The 19,567-nt window shown below is 36.8% G+C and overlaps 1 protein-coding gene across 1 annotated transcript in view; it reads right to left on the bottom strand.

Annotated features, from left to right (window-relative positions):
• Positions 1-19,567, bottom strand: part of ADK (adenosine kinase) — a 296,805-nt gene that overhangs the window by 268,557 nt on the left and 8,681 nt on the right. Inside the window, exon 2 of the mRNA XM_010567786.1 lies at positions 13,219-13,293. Coding sequence (XP_010566088.1) covers positions 13,219-13,293 — 75 coding nt within the window. The remainder of the gene's footprint in view (positions 1-13,218; positions 13,294-19,567) is intronic.

The raw sequence follows: 19,567 nt of genomic DNA, 5'->3' as shown, positions 1-19,567 counted from the left end.
TGCTTCGTTGCCAAATACAAAATGCAAGTCCAGAATCTCTTCCTTGAAAAACTGAAGGATTAAAGAGGGATTGTATGATAGCAATACGATCCCAAAGAAAGCCTACTTCCAGAAAAATCTAAGTTTTGCAATAGTCCACTTATACCAACAAAAGAGGAAACTGCCTAAAAGACTTTTCAGACATTCCATTAGGAAAGTATTAGGGCTGTGAGAGAATGCACATCTCAGATTGACTTCAACATGGATCCGCACTAGACCCAACAGCATGCCACACATTTTTGAGTGACCTAGAGTTAGGTACAGTAGCTGCTGATGAAATCCACAGATGAAAGCAGACTGGCAAGGGCATGTAGTGGCAACACAACATTCTAGCAGACAATGAGATGAACCCATTCAAACACAGTAATTTGAAATTACAGGCAGATGCAGAGCCAAGTAGGTAAATAAAAAGAACAAAAATATGGGCAGGGGTAAAGGCATCCCAGAGAGTAGTAACTTAGGGAGGAAACCAGGCATCATGATCTGCAACTAACTCAACCTGAGCTTCCAACTTATGTCAAATATTGAAGACATCAATGAACTACTTCAATATAGAAATAGGAAAGAGCAAACAAAAAAAAAAGAGCAAAACCAACAGAGTGGTCAGCCTTACTAATTAGTTAATCCCTTCATATTTTTAAACAGAAAAGCATGTAGCTAAAACATTTAGCTTAGGAAGAAGAAATGCAGGTAGGACTAAAGCACACACTAGTAGTAATGAGAAAATAGCAATGGAAGGTTAAGATACTTCTGTCTGAAGACTGCTGAAAATAAATTACTTCATAGTTATCAATGACAAAGAATCAAATCCAGCTAGGGAAAGAACATGTAGCATTGTCCTGGCAGAGAATTACACTGCTTAACAAAACAAAAGCATCTGCTTAAGGAAAACTTTAAGTGCAACTCAAAGCACAGATCTTGGCCATTTCATTTATTAAAAAAATCCAGACCTTAAAACAGTGCTACTGGAAAAGAAATGTCAGGGCTGAGAAAATGAAGGACCATCTTGGAGAACCCATGGAGGAATTTTTGGTGTTTTCATTTTTACCCAGTTATTAGTACCCAGTTCTTGTGTACTAGTATGACTGGAGTCTTATTTGGCTGCATCACATCCTATACAAATCTCTGCTTTTCAGAAAAAAACTTGGAATTTCTGGGTGAAAGGGATCCCAAAAATATTAGCAGAAAGATTTTTTACCACAATACTTACTACTAAAATGAAAGATGGATTTAAATTTCAACACAGAATTAAATTAAAATTACAGTCCTGAAAACTAAAAGGAAAAAGAAATACAGTTATTGATGTCATAAGTTAGTAGCATTTTGTTTCCCCAATTTCTTGCATGGATATGATCACTAATTTAAATATAAACATTACTAGGTATAGTTCTGGTGTTTCTTCTTTGGGATTCCCCTCCCCCAACCCTTGATCAACATTTTCCTAAATAGATTTTTCTAAAATATTCAGTGTAATAAGATAGACTTCCCACTGATAATATGGTTGAAAATCAGGACTTTAATCAGCTATTAATATTGTAAGACAGATTTAAAGGGCTTTTGAAATTGAAGTCAAAAAAATAATAGGTTTAAATGATTAAAAGGGATTAAGAAAGCCAGGAAAGTTCAAAGCTTGTTAATCACCAGACTGCAGAAAACTATGATCACGTAATAGGGTCAGGCCTATCACTCTGGACTTAAGCATATAGTAGTGGTCTTGTCAAAACAGTTTTCTTAACTATAAACTAGTGAGCTAAAAATTTAAGACATCTAAACACTTCCGGTATACAGCTAAAGAAAAATTTTTTTTCCAGATTTTTTATATATCTGACTGCAAGCACCTTCGAAAAAGCTGTACACACTCTGTACATTTTTTTGGAAATCAGTAATCTGAATTCTATATTCATTACGCTGGTAGAAATATACTTGGTTGACCTTTAGTAACTCCATCAAGGAATAAAATATTAATTCAACTTATGCAGAACTACAGGCAGTTCTGCTTACAGACTGAACTCTTTAACATATTCTTTTAATATTATTTCTTTGAGCCTTCAATATTTAAACCATTTCTTTAGTCATACCACTCATTTTGCATTGTTTCTGTTCTAAAATCATAACCTAACCTTTACATACTGATTTTCTTCAGCCAGAAATAAACATTGGTTTGTGGTTGAATTAATTTTGATTATAAACACAAACCAGCTTTCACAATCTTGCATTAAAGTTTCCTTTGCACAAAAACTTACCCCCCAAAAAAACCAAAAAGTAACAATAACATAATCTGAACAGTAATAAACTGAAGGGTTCCTGTTCTCTTCCTAGTTATCCACAATTACTTGCTATTATCACTTTAAAATTTATTGTTTCAACCAACTTGTACCAGTTCAACAACAGATCCTGTCAGCACTAGTACTGAAATTCCCCAAATACCTCACTGCTGCATAAGCAGCTCTGCTTTGAGAAGACATTGTAAAAAATATAATTCAGCTAAGGCAGAGTAGTGTGGTTGTGGACGTGACCCTGAGATTCTCCTACCTAGATTTATAGATTATTTTAATGATTTCTTCTAAGTAAAGACTCTCTGTATGCCATACATGAACAGCGCTGCCAGCTACTCAACTGAACTTCTTTACGCTCGAAAACGAATCCTTCATCTTCTTCTAAGGATAAGACAGACTTGTAAAGCAATGTGCTTTAGGTGTCAGGATGAAGTTCAAATGGCTGTATTTCTACAATAAAATACAGGTTAATAGTTTGGACAAACTAACAAAGGCAGTAACATTACACTGTTGCAAACTTAAAGCAACAGTGTTAGGCTCCATCAACATGCAATACATTTCATAACTGAATTACAACTTTGTCCCCATACTAGATCTGTTCTGCTTCTATCTTTACAAGAAAAAAAAAGTGAAAACAGAATTTCTAAAATACAATTATTTTAGTATCTCTAGTAAAAAGAAAGAAATGTCACATCAATAAAAATCAATTAAGACGCAGCAAGAGACAAGTATTCTCCAGTGAAGAACTCATAAACCACAAAGCCAGCCCAGGATATTACTTTCAAGCAATAAAATCCTCCAAAAGGATGACAGTGGAAGTGCTGAGGCTGTATTGAATCTTGACTGATGTTAAATACTTCACTGTCTTAAATGTGCTAAGAATTTACCTTTTCATCATTCATCGGGACCGAGAAAAAGCCTGGTGTAACATATTTAACACAAAATGCATTGCTTCATTTAGAATCATAAGGAAACTAACAGTAAGTCTTATATACCAGTTAAAACTTTTTTCTTATTTATTTTAAAAAAATATAGTTTAAGATGTATTCCATTTTCCTGTTACACAACTTTATGGATGTCTTTCTGTTTGTGACAGGCTATGCAAAAGTTATCAACTCCATGCTATTATTGCAACCTAAATGAGTCTTCATGCTGCCTAAAATCTTGATCTCTTCCATCATTTGTCTCTGCACCTGAGCACTTGTTACAGGACAGTTCAGCTTACTGAAACTTAAATAGGGAATTGTCAGGGAGTTCATGTGCCTTAATTTGCCTTCTCTAAAAATGATTTTTAACACTGCCTAGAGCAAACAGCAAGCTACAGACAAGTGTTGCAGCTACTGTGAAATTCCAGCCCTGCTGAAAAATCTTGTCCAAGCCACTAAAGGCATTAGCTTTATTGGAAAAAAGTAGCATATGGAAAATGGCAGAGAAGGTTTCTTTACCGCACTGAAAATTTTAATTTCATCTTAAAAAAATGAAGGACCAATACCAAGATGGAGATTCAGGGAAAAGCTTTTGAAAGATAAACTCCTTGCTCTACTACCACAAGAGAATCAGACATACAGAGAATAGCAATTACTGCTTCTGAGAACTGCTCCTCCCTTTCGCCTCTAGCCATAGCCACTGTTTTGTATCTTAACCCTTCACCCACAGTGGTAGCTGCAACATCAAGCCCAGACATCCAAGGATCTGGCAGAGTAAAAAGGGACTGAGGTATTTGGACAGTTCCTGCCATTTATAGCCCAGAAGAGCTTCCTGCTTTGGCTGAGTAACAGTTTTGTCCCAGGCCTGGTTGTAGAAAAAGGTGTTTTGAGTATTTCTGAGTCAGCAGAAATTTGAAATTCAATATCCTCCTATTTTGTAGGGTTGCCAGGCTTCTTTTATTAACTCTGTACCTCAATTTACATATAAAACTTGAAACGTCCTGCTTTTGAAAACAAGCCAGCTACATCTCAGATGTTCTTGGCTAAAGCAGGAATTTGTAGTTGGCACCTTCAAGACAATAAAAAGCTAGTAATTACTAAAGCAACTTACTCATATTAATTAACTAGGTATTTGAATGGTGGAATCTGTTGATACAACTTTACAGTTTGCCTTAGCTCATATATGCTAGCCATGTCCCTAGCACAAAAGCTGCTGAAGGAAGAAGTCAGGGATTTTGCAGAGGCTAACTTTTGCAATGGTGGCAAGATTCACCTTTTTTTTCCCCTTAATTAAAGAAGATAGGTAATTTCCAGCCCACAATCCTCTGAAATGTGATTTCCAACAACTCTAAGCTTGTAGAATCACAATCTAGATTAAAAATACTACAGACATTGAAATTGAAGCCATATCTAATCAAGATACACATCCAAACACTTTACCTAACATAGGCCAGCTAACACCTGAGTTCTGTTTAGTACTTTAGTTGTCATTTAGTACTGCTGTACATAACATCACAAGCACAATTCAAAACCAAAATAGCTTCAATGAAATACAGCGGAACACAGTCTTGCAAAAATGAAGTTATAGCAATCAAATTTGGGGGAAGGTCTTCGATCTCTTTTCCACACAGCAACTCTATGAAAAAAGTTCCCAAGAGATGCATGAGATTCTAGAACACTTTGCCTCTTCTACTGGAAGGCCAGGAAATATAAAGATTAGAAATTAAAAGATTAACATTGTAACTACAGTTCCTGTCTTGAAAAACAGCAGATGAAGTATGAGCTTGAAGCCACATAAAACACTGGGATTAAAACATCTGCATCACCATATACCATTTTGGTTTTTCTATTAACTTAATATCCATAGTTGAGAGTGCATGCCACCTTTAGTTGGAGCGGTCACACAGTGAAATTGGTCATAGTTTCAATTCTCATGAAGGAAGATGACTGTACACTTCATGACTAGAATGACAGCATAATTTTACAGTGATCTTTGTCGCCTATTTTCCTACCAATGGGAAGCTCCTGTTGCCTAAAAAGAATAAAACCCAGCCTCAACACTAAAGACAAATAGCCTCAACAATACAAGGACTGAAAAAACATCGCTGGTAATATTTGTATTTCTATAACTTCTTGCTACTGTCCACTTGTTACAGCTTGTATTAGGCAGTCGTATGCTCTCCTTTACACTGTGTCATATGCATCTCATTCTTGCATTGAAACTTGATCACTTCTGCTGTGACTTCATGACACAGGAAAAAATGCAAGAAAAAAAATAAATTAACTGGAGCAAGCTGGAAAAATAATCACCCAAAATTGTTTAGCCATAGCTCCCTAGTCTTCATGTGATAACACGACAGGCATAAACCCAGAAGTTTAAACTTGAACTACAAAATGAAGATAATTTGTACATTAAAAATAATTCATGCAGCTTGCAAAAACACAGAGCTTTTCTGAGTGCAATTTTTGAGTTGTCCTAGAAGATATAGCATTGTTTTATAGGATTTGGCACTGGTTTAAAGTAAGAATCTAATAGCAGGACACGTACCGCAAACATCTACACCAGTGACTGATGAACTCATAACTGAATCTCATTATAATAATTAAAAAAAGAACACACAACACTTTCATTGAAATACTCTATTATCTTCTTAAACAGGGGAATCAAAGATTTATGAAATGAAGGATCTTTGTCCCCAGCTCTGCATTTAATCTCAGCTTATTAGGGAACTGCAGGCTTCATGACGTGAAATCTACAACACCGACTCGGTCTCCAGTAACTTGGGAGTATTGATGGTTCTGCCCTGACAAAAATAAAGTAAAATAGCACTCAAACAGCTGGTTTACCCTTCTGCAGCCCATGACGAAGGGAAAACAAGAACACCAGTAATTAAGAGGAAGACAGGGTGCCTCCACCCTCTCCCTGTGGCTACAGCAGAGACCACAGGTCCAACACTCCAGAAAGGAACAGGACAAGAAGAGGCAAAGCACAGAGCAGGCCTGGACATGGTTATGTGACACAGAGAACAAGCATAGTATCAGGGATCAACAGCGAGTGGCACAAGCACTTCGTAACGTAGGTTACAGTTAACAGTAACACTGAAGTGGTAATTGCACATTCTTCAGGAATAGCCTGACGAATAGCAAGTTACTAAAAAGAAATATTAAAAATTAGTATTCTTCAGCTCACGAGTGATCACACTGTTTCACTATATTACTATAGTAACTAGAAAAAAAAACCTCTAGCCTTTCCTATGCTGTTGGAAATTTCGGTTTGGAGAAGCAGGATGGGAATGGAAAGCTATTAAAATCGCATCTTATTACCCTGTAATTAAAAAGAATGCCTGCAACCATACCGAGAACGTGAATCACAATTTTTATCTACTGTATCCTAAATAAAAATCAATCCTGTAATTCTGCAATCAGGAAACACTAAGATGAAAAGTTTTTCAGTACAAACAGCAAGTACCACTTTCAAAGAGAAAGTTTTACCATCTAGTTTGGATGAACTCCAGTTCTCTACTGAGAAACCCAGCTTTTTCCATCAAAGACATCTTCAGCGAGGGTCTTTTCATTTAATGTTATTGCCTAATTAAAGAGAGACACTTGCAGTTCCTTGTTTGCATGGAGGAGGCAAATGGAACCCAATATTTCATCATTTGCCTTGTAATGCAACTCCCAAAGTTTTGTTAAACAAATTTTTACTTGGGGCTCAAGGGAAAATACAGATAAGCTCTGTGTGTGTGTCAGTCTGTCATGTGTCTCAAGGTTATTTTAAAGAAAACCACTAATCCAAAAACTAGACATGTTCTATTGACATGTATTAAATAAGCGAGTTTTCTGAAGAAATGGAAAAATAAAAAAAAAATGAAGTTATGACTTAGAGTTTACTACTAGGCAAGCATTTAAGAAAGTGAAAATACACAATAAAGAGAAGAGATAACAAGGAGTGGAGCATTTCCTATTCATGAACATCTTACATCTTATTTTACAGGTAAATAAGTAGTTACAAGCTCTTCTATAATCATTGCTCAAGCTCTGTATACCCTGAAAACATTACAACTCCTCATGCAAAACTCTGTCATTGCATAGGTAGATTTTTCAAATGGCCTTTTCCAAATGGAGCTTAACTAAAATCTTTAACTCATTGAAACTACACATTTAACTAAATGCACTAGGAGAAATTATCAGGCTTGTAGAAAGCTCTAATTATGTTCTCAGGAATACTACCAAATTTATATGCACATTAGTACTGAAAGGACCTTTTTAAGACAGCCATCATTACCCTAAGTTTTTGCAAGCAAACACTGAAGTTTTTATAATTTACCAGCAGTTAGATGATGCAATTTGGCTCAGAAGTTTCAACAATGTTCAGACCCTGAGATAAGCTAAATTGACATCTACAGATACAACTCAAAACCACAAGGTAATAATAAAACCCTCAGCTGTTCAACTTCTCTGCCAAATGAGCCAATGCAACAGATACTTTTAGTAGCAATCTTTTATGAGGATTATTGAAACAATGGAACATCATATAGCAAGCTATCTTCTTAAAAAAAAAAAGGGGCGGGGGTGTTAATTTTCAGGGACAAGTCTTAAAGTTATTACTATGTACTTTCCAAACATTCAGTGCCGTACAGACAAATAACACAATCCCTAAATCAAAGCAATACAAAAACCCATTAACCTGTCCCAGAGGGTCGATGAAGCGCACAGAGTCAAAGTAAACACATTAGTGAAACTGAAAAAGCTGTAAGTTTGGGGGTTTCCTTTCCCCACTTAAATCTCAAGCAAAGTGTGTATCTGCAGCTTGTGCATTCTTTGAGCCGGCAACCTCCTAGTACTGAATCACCACTTGTCTTTCTCAGTCTTCAAGCTCACTCCAGCATGCGTTTTTGGGGAAGGGCTTGTTTTGCACTGAAGCCTTAAGACTGTGTTGAAACCTGAGTTTGGTGAACAGACAAAGAATCACTTCTGATTGTGTAAAAGCTATTTAGACCCTTAGCCACTTTATGAGAGTTAACTGCATGAGTGGTGTTTTGATTTTTTTTTTTTTTTTTTTTGCTATCAGAAATTACAAAGGCTTCTGTTGGATACAAGCAAAGGTAACAAACTGAAAATGTTGAGAGTAACACATGGTGGAATGGCTAAAGCCACAGTTACACAGACCAACCTAAATTTAATGCAAGTAAACAGATGTTTTTCATTTCAGCTGCTTCTCAAACCTTTTCCTAATTTATAATCCAAATTCCCACAACAGTGGAAAAAGATCAAATATGTACATCATCTTCACTTACATCACAGCAAGCACTAAATCAGTCTCAAACAAGAAAGTTTAATTTATCAGATGTCAACACTGCTCTATTAGTAAAGTTTGTGTGTAACTAATCCATCACCCTCCAACAGTACTCTGCAGTGAAGAAAGGTAGAGAATAAGGAAGGATCTTGTGATCTCCAGTAATGACCTAACCACTTCCAGTGCTGCAGACGAGTTGGTAGCACAGCACAGGAGATCCATACTCATACTTGTGAAATTACAGATCAAAATGACAGCATTTCTTCCTTCAGTGTGATGATGTTCTCTTTTCATACAGTAACCATCACCACCACTCCAAAACACAAACACACTTTGAAGACCCCATTCATTCTTCCTCTCTCATTTCTTCAAACCTGTTTTTCCAGTGAAGAGTAAAAAGATTATAAACCCATTTCTTGGTTTACAGATACTTTGTATTTACAACAGTGTCACAGAGAAGGCAGGGAAGAGAACTAAGGAGCAGATGATACAGGGCATGAAAGTTATTAAAAACTACAGATCTTTACTGAGCGCCTTCAATTAACTTGTGCAAAGATTGCCATACACCCTGATTTTAAGTAGGAAAAAACCCAAACACACATAAGGAGAAAAAGAATTGGCTGCTTTGACAACTGAAAAGTAATCAAATAGCAACTTGTAATCCTGGACAATGACAGTGATCAAATAATCAGTCTAGAGTTGACAAATATAATGGAATTCCGCATTCAGAGTAGTAACTTACCTCACTTCATGAGATCATGGCTCTGGTCAAGACCCCAGAAAATAGAGTGAAATAAAGCAATAAGCATCCTTAACCCTGATGTGAGAAATAGGACATATATCATTATTTCCCCTATATCTCCAGTCCTTTTTTAGAGCACGGACTGAAAGATATTTACATGCTTATACAGGTGCTGGCAATTACAAATATTTTCCTCACCTTCCCACTGGCTAATTAGGGAAGATAGAAGCTTTTCACATATTCAGAAGTTCCAAAACTAGCATAATAACTCTGTCAACAAGAATTTGCCAATAATGATTTTCTCCACCTCCTCAGTTCATGCAGTTATAGACCCAAATGTTGGACAACAGCAAGAGATTTGTCCGTTCTGTGAACACGCTTCTCAACCACTGGATGTCCACTTGAGGTGACAAGTAATGACCAGATCTCCACAGCATAAAAATTAACTATATAGTTATATAAGTGTCAAAAATTAAATATTTGCAAAACAGAGTGCTCTAGGGGGAGCAATGAAACAGATGCCATCTCCTAACTTTTAACAGCAGGACATTGGAGTATTTACAGGAGTCAACAGTACTGAGTTTCTATGGAGTCTTAAAACATCACTGCCATGTTAATCAGAATTTCTTTGCCCGCTTTATTAGAGTTTAATATGCATAGTGTAGATTAAATTATTCTTAAATGCCTGTTATAGATTCAGTAGGTAAAAGAATAATTCCTATTAAATGTCACGGGTAGAACTGAGTACACCAAAAGCCTTAATGAATACCTGTTAACAAAATTACTTTCACAGATTAGTGCAGCTATAGTTAGCAATTCACCCAGAAAGCATCAATCCTTTTTGTCTTCTTTCCCCTCCCACCCATAAAAAGCTGCTCTTTGAGCCACTATCTATATCCCAGAAAAATTAAACAAAAATAAATACTGTTAGGTAATGGAGTTAATGCAAATTCAGGGCAGGGGGGGACGCATTTCTGATATTTCTTTCATGTAGATACTCATAAAAACCTAGGACATACAATGGATTATATTTACTTTAAGACTGCTCTCCAGCTCTGTGAACAGAAACTAAAGTGGTTTTGGGTATCACCAGCTTTCAACAGTGCCATCAACATTGCTAACACTTTTTCCGATTGTCTCCCTGAAGAGATATATGAAATGAGACCCAGAAAACGTAACTACCTGCAGAGGCCAAAGCTCCTCTGACTCGGGTAATGCCAGACTGCTGATGTGGTCAGAAAAGCTCAGACAAGCACAGGGAAATTCTACTATGATATAAATTAAGACTACCTCTCCTAGAAATAGTCTAGGAATGGCTTAAATCTTTCCAAAACTTGTCAAGAGAGCAAAAGACTTTGGAGCCCAGATTAAACCAAAATCCACCTTGAAAGAAAGGTTACAGGGCTGTGCTAACAACCCAAGCCAAAAAAACCCACCCAACCCTCCAATACTGCTCATATCCTCAAACCAGTATTACATGGCAGCAAGCTGGTTTGAATCTGGCAGGGGCAGGACTGCATCATGTATTCATTTTCAGGTTTATTTATAACAAGGATTGTGGGCCATTTAAATATTGTTAAAAGGACCATTTGAGACTTCCTACACAATCTTATGCTGTTTCCATTTGCATTTTCTTAACAGAAATTACAAAAATAATGTAATGTCCTGCTTACAGGACTCATTTTAATACTCTCTCATTTCATTGACAATATACATTGATTAAACTTGCAACATCAAGTCCTTTATTCTGAACAAAGGTAGTTAGTCTTAAAACTGGTTATACAAGAGAGGACGATAAACAGAAACAGTGAAAAAGTTAAATGTATAGAATTCTTGTAGGTGTTTACCTAAACTCTTTCCTCATTTTACTAAGCTACCTTCTCAAGTCAGAACCCAGCTGGCCTGATGGCCCCATTAAACATGCCCATCCAGTTGAAGAGGTGAGACACAGACTCCAGTTACCTGATCACTGCCAAGATACCAAGAGCTGACACCATGTGGCTAGAGATGCATGCACGTCTTGTTTGACAAGAAAAAACGGAGAGACTAGTCCGGTATGATCAACAATTTCTCTGTCAAATGCTTCACAGTTCTGAAATACCTATGTTCTTTCACCTCCCTGCAGCATTTGAATAACTTTATTCTAGCAGTTGGTCTACAGCTGGGTTTTCTATTTTATCTCCCTTCACAAGCTGGAGAAGCGTGGGATTTGACTCCCATTTCAGGAAGTATTGCAAAAGGTAGTTGGACTTAGGAGTAGAACATGCTCGTCTGTTTCTTAACTGGACTACTATGCATACAGTCACAAATAGGGAACTAGAAATAAAAATCAGGTACATGTGAAGAAGGTAGACAAGCTTCTCAGTTTTCAGGTTATTACAAGAGCTATCACACTATCAGCAGGTCCCCTGTGAAACTGTTGTTGGAGGACTGCCTATTGCTTTAAATAATGCAATACTCCACAAAGGCATTTTGGCAGTAAAGAAATGCTCACAGAGCATATGCTGTTCCAAAAGATAATTTAACTTGTCTGACAGGACTCAAATTTGAATACATAAGACTTCTAATTTTTAAATTAAATTAAATTCTGCAGAGCACATCAGGTCCAGCAAAAAGCACAATGCACTCTTGCAGGATTTCAGGGTTGCAATATAGATCCCACCACCTCTTTTATGACAGCAATTTATAAGGATTAGTTGGGGGGGGGTATTGTTGGGCAGGGGCATTATTTATGTTCAAAGACTGGTTTTCAAGTTATTTCAGTAGAAACATAAGGCAGAGAATTACATCAGAATAATTTACATTTTCAGAAATCAAGTCTATATCTCGAGTGCTCAAAGTTCCAGATGTTTTTGAGACTGATACACTACATTACATTTTTTTGCCTTCAGCTTATAATATTCAGGCTCTCACTTAAACACCTTTAGGTAAAACTTGAGTGATAAAATATCCACTGCAAAACAGATTATTGCTATTACTAAAAGCTTCAGAACAAAAGATTTGTTGCTGACAGTACACATTCACAAATAAAAACTCTGCACCTGTCCTTTATTTGGTAATGTGAAATTCATTCTTGATCCAGTACTCCCATCAATAACTAAAGAACAACTAGAGAAAAAAAATCAGTAACACTTTAAAAATTAAACAAAGAATTGGGAGCACTCTGAAAGATGAAATCATCTTACTGATCTCTTGCAAACAAGAGAAACAAAGCAGCAACAACTGGAAGAAAGTGAGCTCATGCAAAAGGATTTAAAAGAGCAACTATAATTTACACCTCTGAAAAGACACATCTCTAAGCTGATCAGAGAGTGAGCAAGCTTAATACCAACAGCAATACACAAACAGCAATTCAGCTATATGGTTATATGGGTGGTAGCATAACAACTAGGCTTAAGCAAGATAACAGACCACGTGATGAGAAGTGGTCCTGTTCTTGACTGATAAATTGGAATATATTTTTTAAAAAAAGAAGGTATGCTTGCACAGCTTTCCTTGCTGTGTTACAGAAATGGCTTATTTGCCCCAAAGTCATCAATGAAGAAAGAAGAGAGCACTGTAATAGTACACCAGAAGTAGCACACAAGTATTCATACAAGAGCTACCTATATCTTACTGACATGGATGATTGCTTCCAATTAAAAGCTCACAAAGACAGTGTGAAGAGACTAGAATAAACAATTGATAGAAAACAATAAACATCAAAACCACATGAAAACACTGAAGTTTTTCATTGAGACTACCACCACAGCTTCACATAGCTAGAACAATCAAATGACTGATACAATATTGGCTTCTTCCAGCATAAGGCCAGAATCCCAGAGAGATCAGCACAAACTTAGCATTACACAAGCAGGTAGTCATCCATTTATTTATAGGCATCATTCTGGAAACAAAACTGACATAAAAAAAAAAAAAAAGAAAGACATCAAGACTTACTTGTCAAGGAAGTCCTTGTCCACAACTGCACAGATATCAAGAAGAGGATTTCCCATTCCAAACAGGACATTTTCACTGTAAGAGAATCAATTATTTCAAGTTAGCTCAGCATTAGTTTATTGTTCTAGTATAATATGTTGAAGACTACTTTCTATTAGAGATACAAACATTTTGCCCAGCGCAGTAGCCACATGGAGACCTGACATATAGACAGAGTCAAATTTGAGTGAAGTATTATCCCACAATAATCTTTGATCAATACACAGACTGCAAGCAGTCAATAATATATAAAGGTATATATTCTGTTAAGCTATCATTCACTCAGATAAAGAATTAGAGCTGCATGCTACATTCTGTTGTTTTAAAGGATTGCATTCAGGTTCTAATACCAGATTTTAGACGGGGAGCATCAGATCAGGTTATAAGAATTTCACTGAACAGACTTAGTTGCTGGGTTTACTCTGCTACTCACCAATAATTAACAATTTAAGTCTGTTTTAATAAACTTAAGAGACTAAGGATTCTGCATTGCCAGCCATCTTAAACAGCATAGCCATCTACTGATAAGAACATATGTACTTCTTAATCAATTTGAAATTCATTACCATGACTTCTGCCACATAAAAACAAGACATCAGAGATACTGTAAACAGCTGAAAGAGCCAGCTTTAACTGTTTTTTTTTAGATTCATTCAGAAACCATGTGTTACATTTTCCTGACTAGCATGTAGTTGGGTGATAATGCAGTAATACCAAAGGATTAGATATGTGGCCTAGTGTCAAGTAGGAGTGAATGCAGCTGTTCTTGAAGGCTGCCTAAAACTACATCCAAACCCATCACATTCCTTGCTAAGCTAACACCTGCTGCCTCCAACTGGCAAGGCAAGCCTTTGCTCCATTCACTAAAGGTAGCTTCAGTATGACCACCAAATACATCTCCCTCTTTACTACATCTCTATCAAGTATTTGCAGAGAAAGCATATTCCATCTCTCCATCCCCCCATAAGTACTACTATAACACTGCAGTCAGATCCAAAGTTTATCTGCAGTTGGATCCAAAGCTGCGTAACAGTGTCAGCTGAATCTCAAAGAAAGTGAGCGAGTTTCCAATTGTTCTAGCCCATTTAGAGCAAGATAAATATTTTAGACTTGACATCTGCCTACTAAATGATAGATCTCATTGATTTCTACTCAGCAGGATAAGAAAAAAAGAAAATAAAAGAAGCAGAAAGGGGATGATACAGAACAATCTCATGAACTGTGTCCAACAGAGGTTGGAAACTCATTCACTTCTTTCCTCTCACATGCGCTATGAAAAGCCCTTAGCTGACAATTATTTGTCAAATTTGAAGCTACTTGTTGCAAGTACACAGTCAAACTTCTTCCTCTTTACAATGCCACATTAGCTTCCATTAAATGCTGAATTCTGAAGACCAGAAGTGAAGAAGTGGAAAACATGATTAATAACCTTGAATTGAGACACAGCAAACCACACTTTATGTATCCTATTTTTTTGTTGTAGTTTTAAAGACAGGCCTTTACAGCCTATTTCACTGTAAGTAAAATATGGAAGACCCTGCTTTGTGAAGACAGAGTCAGAAATCCAGCTTGCTCCTGAGACAGGCAACATCTGCTTAGTAAAAACCTCTAAGACTCACTAAATACTTTTGTCAGTGTGAAAAGAAGTACTGATTCTTCTAAATAGCATAACCATAAGTTATATCTAGCTAGAAGAAAAGAAGAGGGAGACACGAGTGACAGTTAAGAAGACATAAGGATAAAGGGGATTGCAGTTGGAGTCCCAAGACAGGACATTCTCTCCATTTTAAAAACTAGTATTGCATCAGTAGCATTGCAGGACAATGAATGAACAAGTCAGAATTCTAAAAGTGCTGAATGCAGATTTGTCCCAAACTGTACGCTTCTGTACTTGATGTTCAGCTGATTCTCACATTCTGTGAAATTCTACCCATCAATAATTTTATACCTACACTTAAGAAAAAAAATGCATGTCATGGATAACTTCTATATAAGACAAGTATCAGCACTTCAGTGTATGGCATGCCAGAAAACAGCAGCTGTACTTCAAAAACTCTCTGAAACACAGCTGACACATTGAGGTGACTACCTATGAAGAAGTTATCTTGTTCAATGGAAGAGCAAAATGGAAGCTACCAAACATTTAACAAGCTGCAGGCTGCAGAACATACTGGTCAATATACTTGAAGCAGCACGAGAGCAACTTTGTACTGGTTTAGCATCCACAGAAGCTCTAACAAGCCAATAACGTGCATACAAACTCCCAATATGTCAGCAGCAGCAGAAACTAGCACTTTCAGTGTCATTTAATCCAGGCAGCTCTTTACATCACATACAACATGTCCTGTTCCATCCCCAAGCCTTCCTTCTCCCACAGTATTTTATAATCATCCCCGTTCAAGTATTCCAGAGGCTGTGTAGTAGGGTGCCATCTGGGATGGAAAGTTTTAAAAGCCAAGGTAGCTATCACTAGGCTAGTAAGTGTATGTTCAGAAATATTCCCCTGAAACTTCTGGGCACACTCTCCCCAATTTCAGCATAGTTGTTTCTCAGAACCAAATGTAGGATAACAGAACTTGACAGCTTTTCAAACACATAAAACTTTTGAGTACATTAACTGTTTGATTTCTATGAAGAAAAGAAGTGCACGGGTTATAACACTCAAGTTATTTTTGCAAATAATTCAAATACATGAGCTAATATATACTAATAGCTAGCCTTGTGTTTTCAATTAACGTGTATTTCTACATTTTTGGTTGTTTCAGCTAGATGTTTGAACTAACTAAGTTCCAAGGTACTAGAACTTCCATGCTTAAAACTAGATATTAACATTCCATTGGCAAAAAGGAGAAAAGTCCATACACTCCATTTGTAGTAGAGACTGTAGTTGTGTCATTCCTTAACTGACAGGACACTGCATTTGGTAAAAAAAACCTTTCTGGGGAAAATGGGAAAAGTCTAAACAATCTCTTTTCAAGTCACAATTTTTAAAAATTCGACAAGTTTAAGCAGATGTTTAAGATCACCGCTGTGATCAGTGTTTTCTAATACAAGCTTTGTGAACCACAATCTGGAAAGTCCAGTGTTTCTCCTGTTAAAGACTTGTGTGTGTAAATCCTGAGCATGTTCAACCTGATTAGCCCAAAACTGGCTACATTTCAGTGCAGTAGAAATCACCCTTTCCTTCTTGAGGGGCTGCAAAGTATTTGCACTGTTACACTACTACACTTTTTTGTGGCACGACATGAGCTATAGCAGTTACCTGGCTACAGTTTGCTCCTCTGTAAAAATAAAAATTAAAAAATAAAAATAAATAAATAAATAAAATCACATATACTCTGTAAAGCCGCATATTGTAAAAGCATAAAATTAAACATAATACTTAGGATCCTGGAGAATGCTAAATTTACAAGTCTCCTGAGCAGGAAAACGAGATATTAAACTGTTACATTCTCACCAAGTTTAACACATTCAGCAGTACATGTGAACCTTACTGACCTTATGTTTGCAGTTCAGTCACACTGGATACCTGCATTGATCAAAATTTCACAGATTATTTCTAACCAACTAGATGTGAAACATAGTGAGGAAGCAGCAATAGTTTCCTGAAATGTGAGATTTCACAATACATAGGTTATTTGGGAAATTTATCTCTGCAACATACACTATACAAACATTTATGTACTTCACAGCCTCCTTGACTCTCTCCAGTCCCTTCTCTCACATGGGAGTACTGGTATCTAATCATCTGAGAAGGATGTTCTTGCTTAACTTGACTAACCTATTGCAAAAGAGTATTTGGCTCAGCTCTTCAAGAAATAAGCAATGACTCCACCACCTGCACAAATTAAGGACATATAACTAACACAGTCAGTACCTATGTGTGTGTGTGTGTGTATATATATGCATATATATACACACAGACTACATATATATATATATGAACAATATATAAACTTTTAAGACTCTAAACTAAGAATAAGATGTTCATACAAATCTAAAACTTGTTTGGACGCAGAAATACGCTGTCCATCTAGCAAGCAAAACTACAGCAACAACGGTAACTTACTTTACAGAAAGCATAGATGTACGCTGCATTTGCATTCTAAATTCTTGACAACAAGAAATAAATTTTATGAGTTTGTTATTTAACTTTGGACTAGACGAAGAGTTGTAATTATAAGTTCAAGCAAAATAATTCATTAAATATAAATAAATCTTTACCTGCCAATTATGGCATTTTGTTCGATTGATTTTTCACAAATAGCCAGTGTTTCACATATTACTCTTATCACAAGTTGCAGAAGTAATGAAATTAAACCAAACTGGATGAAAACAAAAACTCAACGAAACAAAAAAGCCCACATCAGTACTGAGCTACCTTTTATTCATTTTTAAGAAGTCAACAAAATTAACTGTAACCGGATTACCTGGAAAGCTGTGTCCAATATCATAGTTATACATTACTAATGCTCTACTGTTGCAGGCATTTTTGAAAATAAGGTCCTGTTCCAAGTTGGCTGCTGAAGATTAGCAGTACTGTATCTAACTTATCATACAATATTATTATCATCCCATGCTACTGTGAACTTCAGTGGAAGTGCAACATCAAAATATCAGTGAAAGCATATTATTAGCTACTGGCACAGAGACAGAGGAATATTATGAGCCTTCGGACATTGGCATGTCTTGCTTAAAAAAAAAAAGATATCCTATTACTTCTTGAAAAACTTTTCATACTTTTTCCTTGCTAATTGCTGAAAAAAAAAATCTCATCTACATAATAGTAACTAATAGTAAAGGAAGCCAAGTTGAAAATTTCACCTTTTTTATTGCTTTATAACAGCCCCATACTGCTGTGCAGCTGTAATGTACACTTAATATTAAATTCTTATGCTAAGACATTTTACAGTCAGAAAGCCTTAATAAAACATGGCTGAGACATATGGGTGTCCCAGTTGCATGACAGCCTTCCTAGTCTTCCATTTACAAATATAAGGTATGGTTTCATAAGATCTAAAATGTTAATATTTCTATAGGGTTTGATTATGCCCTTAAAAGTAAGGCCAAACAAGGCATGTTCTAACCCTGTTCTCAGCATATCCATTTCAGTCACAAAGGACCGTAGTTAAACCCCATATTACACAAGATTCCAATTTATCAAAAATCATTTATACATGTAGTTAAAACAAAACAGCAATAGTACCAGATTCATAGCATTTCAATAGCTATAAGCTCTCGACTAAGAACATCCTTCTCTCATCCCACTTACCTATGCAACATAAATGTAAGTGAATAAGATGACATTTACTGTTAACCATAACTTGTCTGACACTAAAAGTAGCTCAGAACTATTATTCCATGATTCCAGAGTTCAGACAATTTCCCTTGCGTCACTCATCAGCAAATCACTTTAGCATATAGACCTTAAACATACAAGTAGCCTGTAGGACTGCTCATGTGCTTTCCTTACTTAGGTATTAAGTAAACGCAATATTTGGCTAAGGAGTTACATGTTGACATACTGACTTAAAGAGGTATCTTTAGTGAAGATTTCATTCATTATGAAACTTTCAGAGTCTTCCAGAATGACACATTCACAGGTTCCAACTTAGAAGCCAAGCCTAAAAGCCTTGGCCTTATGTAAGCAAGGCTGCCGCAGAAAAAAAACAACTGTTCCACCACTACCCAGCTCCTTATACAGCTCCGATAGTGAGATACTACTGCAATTTCAAAGAGTTACCATCTGTACTCCTTGGTCAGAAACTGTGAAATCTGATACATCGAGGTTTTGAGGGTGGAGAGAGGAGATCGGAGAGTTGCCTTGAATCATCACTGAACTTAAGAGTCTATAATTTTAGGCATTTCTTTAGCAACTGAAGGACTGATCAAAATAACTACATGATGAAGGCTACCAGTTCACAATACCACCCCATCTTAAGATGAAGTGTTTTAGGAGGCAAAACTGTTAACAATAATTTCTTTCACTGAACGTTAATGGTTTGTCGTTCGCCATTTATCGCTGATAAACTGACACCACCGCAGCTCCAAGAGACTGCTAAGAGCCTAGCCTGTCATCATTACCCTGGTTCTCGTTATTTGGGCTTCATTTAAAACCAGGTTCCAGTCACGGCACGCTACCGCGATGCTTTAAGGTTCAAAGGCGGCTGCCGGAGTCCCACGACATCCGTCCTCCCACCCCCACGGGCGGGACCCCGCCGCGGAAGGTGGCCGCCCGCGCTCAGGCGCTATCTTTGACAGCGGCACCGCCGCAGAGCGACGCCGCACGAAACCCCCGGCCGTGCCCCGG

The sequence above is a fragment of the Haliaeetus leucocephalus genome, unplaced genomic scaffold (genome assembly GCF_000737465.1).
Source record: "Haliaeetus leucocephalus isolate CR32 unplaced genomic scaffold, Haliaeetus_leucocephalus-4.0 Scaffold229, whole genome shotgun sequence".
NCBI lineage: Eukaryota > Metazoa > Chordata > Aves > Accipitriformes > Accipitridae > Haliaeetus > Haliaeetus leucocephalus.
This window is presented reverse-complemented; position numbering and strand designations above follow the sequence as displayed.